Source organism: Oncorhynchus keta, chromosome 20 (genome assembly GCF_023373465.1).
Source record: "Oncorhynchus keta strain PuntledgeMale-10-30-2019 chromosome 20, Oket_V2, whole genome shotgun sequence".
NCBI classification, from domain to species: Eukaryota; Metazoa; Chordata; class Actinopteri; order Salmoniformes; family Salmonidae; genus Oncorhynchus; species Oncorhynchus keta.
The window spans coordinates 45,107,736-45,114,301 of NC_068440.1; the positions used below are offsets into that span (position 1 = coordinate 45,107,736).

The 6,566-nt window shown below is 45.5% G+C and overlaps 1 protein-coding gene across 1 annotated transcript in view; it reads right to left on the bottom strand.

Annotated features, from left to right (window-relative positions):
• The window catches only part of LOC118381542 (CUB and sushi domain-containing protein 2-like), a 1,147,246-nt gene that overhangs the window by 429,262 nt on the left and 711,418 nt on the right, over window positions 1-6,566 (bottom strand). Inside the window, 1 exon segment of the mRNA XM_052473074.1 lies at window positions 4,017-4,204. Coding sequence (XP_052329034.1) covers window positions 4,017-4,204 — 188 coding nt within the window.

The window sequence follows — 6,566 nt, forward strand, 5'->3', positions numbered from 1 at the left end:
CCCTGCCCTGTTTCTGTCCCACTCACCCTACCCTGTTTCTGTCCCACACCCCTGTCCTGTTTCTGTCCCACACCCCTGCCCTGTTTCTGTCCCACACACCCTACCCTGTTTCTGTCCCACACACCATGTCCTGTTTCTGTCCCACACACCCTGTCCTGTTTCTGTCCCACACACCCTACCCTGTTTCTGTCCCACACACCCTGTCCTGTTTCTGTCCCACACACCCTGTCCTGTTTCTGTCCCACACACCCTGCCCTGTTTCTGTCCCACACACCCTACCCTGTTTCTGTCCCACACACCCTACCCTGTTTCTGTCCCACACACCCTACCCTGTTTCTGTCCCACACACCCTACCCTGTTTCTGTCCCACACACCCTACCCTGTTTCTGTCCCACACACCCTACCCTGTTTCTGTCCCACACACCCTACCCTGTTTCTGTCCCACACACCCTGTCCTGTTTCTGTCCCACACACCCTACCCTGTTTCTGTCCCACACACCCTACCCTGTTTCTGTCCCACACACCATGTCCTGTTTCTGTCCCACACAGCATGTCCTGTTTCTGTCCCACACACCCTACCCTGTTTCTGTCCCACACACCCTACCCTGTTTCTGTCCCAACACCATGTCCTGTTTCTGTCCCACACAGCATGTCCTGTTTCTGTCCCACACACCATGTCCTGTTTCTGTCCCACACACCATGTCCTGTTTCTGTCCCACACACCCTGTCCTGTTTCTGTCCCACACACCATGTCCTGTTTCTGTCCCACACACCATGTCCTGTTTCTGTCCCACACAGCATGTCCTGTTTCTGTCCCACACACCCTATCCTGTTTCTGTCCCACACACCCTACCCTGTTTCTGTCCCACACACCATGTCCTGTTTCTGTCCCACACAGCATGTCCTGTTTCTGTCTGAGTGGTGCAGTAGCCACGGTGAATTATTAAAGCAGAGACTGCTGCTGTGACGAAGGGTTACTAATGTTGAGTCACAAGATTTTAAACCTGTGTGTTTTCTGACGATGTGCCCCTGTGTGTTTTCTGACGATGTGCCCCTGTGTGTTTTCTGATGATGTGCCCCTGTGTGTTTTCTGACGATGTGCCCCTGTGTGTTTTCTGATGATGTGCCCCTGTGTGTTTTCTGATGATGTGCCCCTGTGTGTTTTCTGACGATGTGCCCCTGTGTGTTTTCTGATGATGTGCCCCTGTGTGTTTTCTGATTATGTGCCCCTGTGTGTTTTCTGACGATGTGCCCCTGTGTGTTTTCTGATGATGTGCCCGTGTGTGTTTTCTGACGATGTGCCCCTGTGTGTTTTCTGACGATGTGCCCCTGTGTGTTTTCTGATGATGTGCCCCTGTGTGTTTTCTGACGATGTGCCCCTGTGTGTTTTCTGATGATGTGCCCCTGTGTGTTTTCTGATGATGTGCCCCTGTGTGTTTTCTGACGATGTGCCCCTGTGTGTTTTCTGACGATGTGCCCCTGTGTGTTTTCTGACGATGTGCAACATCTTACAATATAATCAACCCTGTAGTTATTAAATACATAGAGAAAAGGGAGTGATGATGGTTTTAATACCACCTCAGGAACACCACCTCATTAATACCACCTCATTAATACCACCTCAGGAACACCACCTCATTAATACCACCTCATTAATACCACCTCATTAATACCACCTCATTAATACCACCTCATGAATACCACCTCATGAATACCACCTCATTAATACCACCTCATTAATACCACCTCATTAATACCACCTCATGAATACCACCTCATTAATACCACCTCATTAATACCACCTCATGAATACCACCTCATTAATACCACCTCATTAATACCACCTCATGAATACCACCTCATGAATACCACCTCATGAATACCACCTCAGGAATACCACCTCATTAATACCACCTCAGGAATACCACCTCATGAATACCACCTCATGAATACCACCTCAGGAACACCACCTCATGAATACCACCTCAGGAATACCACCTCATGAATACCACCTCATGAATACCACCTCATGAATACCACCTCATGAATACCACCTCAGGAACACCACCTCAGGAATACCACCTCATGAATACCACCTCAGGAACACCACCTCATGAATACCACCTCATGAATACCACCTCAGGAACACCACCTCATGAATACCACCTCAGGAACACCACCTCATGAATACCACCTCATGAATACCACCTCAGGAACACCACCTCATTAATACCACCTCATGAATACCACCTCAGGAACACCACCTCATGAATACCACCTCAGGAACACCACCTCATGAATACCACCTCATGAATACCACCTCATGAATACCAACTCATGAATACCACCTCAGGAATACCACCTCAGGAATACCACCTCATTAATACCACCTCAGGAATACCACCTCAGGAACACCACCTCATGAATACCACCTCAGGAACACCACCTCATTAATACCACCTCATGAATACCACCTCATGAATACCACCTCATGAATACCACCTCAGGAACACCACCTCAGGAATACCACCTCAGGAACACCACCTCATGAATACCACCTCAGGAACACCGCCTCAGGAATACCACCTCAGGAATACCGCCTCATGAATATCGCCTCATGAATACCACCTCATGAATATCATCTCATTAATATCACCTCATTAATATCACCTCATTAATACCACCTCATTAATATTACCTCATTAATATTACCTCATTAATACCACCTCATTAATACCACCTCATGAATACCACCTCATTAATACCACCTCATTAATACCACCTCATTAATACCACCTCATGAATACCACCTCATTAATACCACCTCATGAATACCACCTCATTAATACCACCTCATGAATACCACCTCATGAATACCACCTCATTAATACCACCTCATTAATACCACCTCATGAATACCACCTCATTAATACCACCTCATTAATACCATCTCATTAATACCACCTCATGAATACCACCTCATTAATATCACCTCATTAATACCACCTCATTAATACCACCTCATTAATATCACCTCATTAATATCACCTCATTAATACCACCTCATTAATATTACCTCATTAATATTACCTCATTAATACCACCTCATTAATACCACCTCAATAATACCACCTCATTAATATCACCTATCACTGGCTCAGTCAGGGACCTGGCATGATTATAACTCAGTCAGGGACCTGGCATGATTATAGCTCAGTCAGGGTCCTGGCATTATTATAGCTCAGTCAGGGACCTGGCATTATTATAGCTCAGTCAGGGACCTGGCATGATTATAGCTCAGTCAGGGACCTGGCATGATTATAGCTCAGTCAGGGACCTGGCATGATTATAGCTCAGTCAGGGACCTGGCATGATTATAGCTCAGTCAGGGACCTGGCATGATTATAGCTCAGTCAGGGACCTGGCATGATTATAGTTCAGTCAGGGACCTGGCATTATTATAGCTCAGTCAGGGATCTGGCATTATTATAGCTCAGTCAGGGACCTGGCATGATTATAGCTCAGTCAGGGACCTGGCATGATTATAGCTCAGTCAGGGACCTGGCATTATTATAGCTCAGTCAGGGACCTGGCATGATTATAGCTCAGTCAGGGACCTGGCATGATTATAGCTCAGTCAGGGACCTGGCATGATTATAGCTCAGTCAGGGACCTGGCATGATTATAGCTCAGTCAGGGACCTGGCATGATTATAGCTCAGTCAGGGACCTGGCATGATTATAGCTCAGTCAGGGACCTGGCATGATTATAGCTCAGTCAGGGACCTGGCATGATTATAGCTCAGTCAGGGACCTGGCATGACATTGGCAGTGGAATAGTAAAACCAATAATTTGTAATGATGGGCTCTGTGTCAAGCCAAGCAAACTAATCTGGAACATAATATGTAATTTTTTTGTCTGTGAGGAGAGGAAGGTAGGGAGCATTTCAGAGTTCCTCTAACGGTTGCTCTGGACCCAGCGATGTCTACTGGTTGTAGAAAAACACAAAGTCTTACTCTCATAGTGGATGCGGAAGCCGATGTCCGAGTGGCTTTTGTCGGTGGAGAAGAGGAGGAACAGGAAATTGGAGGTGCTGATGAGGAACTGGGGCACCTGGGTACCCTGGTAGCTACCAATCAGAGGTGAGGAGGGGAACCGCCCGTCACGCACCTCCAGCACGTCATAGTTTACCTCAGTACGAAACCTGGGGGAACAACCAATGGGTTAACAGGAATCTGGGAGAACAACCAATGGGTGAACAGCAATCGATGGGACAACTAATGGAGGAACAGCAATCTGGGGGAACAACCAATTGGCAAAGAGCAATCTAGGGGAACAACCAATGGTTTAACAAGTATCTGGGGAACATACAATGGATTAACAGGAATCTGTGGGACCATCCTCCTCAGTGAAATTCATAAAAAAAAATGTAAATTGTGAATCTTTAAAAAAGAGATGCTAAATATATTCACATCACCAAATAATTGATTAAAACACACTGTTTTGTAAAGAAGGTCTACAGTAGCCTCAACAGCACTCTGTAGGGTAGCACCATGGTGTAGCCAGAGGACAGCTAGCTTCCATCCTCCTCTGGGTACATTGACTTCAATACAAAACCTAGGAGGCTCATGGTTCTCACCACCTTCCATAGACTTACACAGTAATTATGACAACTTCTGGAGGACGTCCTCCAACCTATCAGAGCTCTTACAGCATGAACTGACATGTTTTCCACCCAATCAAAAGATCACAGAATGAATTGAGTACTGAAAGCATAAGCTACAACTAGCTAGCACTGCAGTGCATACAATGTGGTGAGTATCTGACTCAAAGAGAGAAAGACAATAGTTGAACAGTTTTGAACAAATTATATATATATTTTTCAACTGAAGGAGAAGCAAGAGAAAAATAGAGAGAGAAAAAGCTGTATTTCCTCATTTTTTTCACTTCACATTCACTTACTTAGCAAATGCAGCTAGCTAGTTTAGCCTGCTCAAACAAAGAGGGATGCTATGCTAGCTAATTTAGTCTGCTCAAACAGAGAGGGAAGTTATGCTAGCTAGTTTAGCCTGCTCAAACAGAGAGGGATGCTATGCTAGCTGGTTTAGCCTGCTCAAATACAGAGGGATGCTATGCTAGCTAGTTTAGCCTGCTCAAACAGAGAGGGATGTTATGCTAGCTAGTTTAGCCTGCTCAAACAGAGAGGGATGCTATGCTAGCTGGTCTAGCCTGCTCAAACAGAGAGGGATGCTATGCTAGCTAGTTTAGCCTGCTCAAACAGAGAGGGATGCTATGCTAGCTAGTTTAGCCTGCTCAAACAGAGAGGGAAGCTATGCTAGCTAGTTTAGCCTGCTCAAACATAGAGGGATGTTATGTTAGCTAGTTTAGCCTGCTTAAACAGAGAGGGATGCTATGCTAGCTAGTTTAGCCTGCTCAAACAGAGAGGGAAGCAAGGTTAGCTAGCTGGCTATGGCTATCCAACACTGGAACTTTATCAAGGTAAGCTTTTGGTTTCTTAATTTATTACCACCGGGGCCCCGCCGATGTAACTGCTAAGCTGATTGCAGACTGTACACTGTACTGCATGACTGTAGCAGGTTTACTAAGGCATTCGTTCTAGTAGCTATGTTGACTATGACGTTAGCTAATAAGGTGACAACGATGTAGGCTGTGTGGAGCGGTTAGCGGTTATAATATGAAGGTTTAGCTTGGAAAGTTTTTTCCACCTGGTCACAGACAGCTGATGTGTTGTTGAAGTCCACATGAGAAGGAAAAAGGTGAGAGAAGGAGAAGAGCTCATAGATGGGAGAAGGAATTATACAACGAGTTAAATGGCCATGCTGTTTTGTTTGTATGTGGCTGCTATGAAAGTGAACTGTGTTTGCTTGTGATCAGGGGTGTATTCATTCCAGCGATTCTGTGAGAAAAAAACGTTTTTTTGAACAGAAGAAAACGGAACAAAGTGGGGAAAAACATAACTGAATTTGTCCGATGGAAACTCTTGTCTGCAACAGTTGGACTAATGATTACACCCTAGGTCAGCTAGATGCAGGCAAGAGGTGATACTGTTGGACTAATGATTACACCCTAGATCAGCTAGATGCAGGTAAGAGGTGATACTGTGGGACTAATGATTACACCCTAGATCAGCTAGATGCAGGTAAGAGGTGATACTGTGGGACTAATGATTACACCCTAGATCAGCTAGATGCAGGTAAGAGGTGATACTGTGGGACTAATGATTACACCCTAGATCAGCTAGATGCAGGCAAGAGGTGATACTGTTGGACTAATGATTACACCCTAGATCAGCTAGATGCAGGCAAGAGGTGATACTGTTGGACTAATGATTACACCCTAGATCAGCTAGATGCAGGCAAGAGGTGATACTGTTGGACTAATGATTACACCCTAGATCAGCTAGATGCAGGCAAGAGGTGATACTGTGGGACTAATGATTACACCCTAGATCAGCTAGATGCAGGTAAGAGGTGATACTGTGGGACTAATGATTACACCCTAGATCAGCTAGATGCAGGTAAGAGGTGATACGGTTGGACTAATGA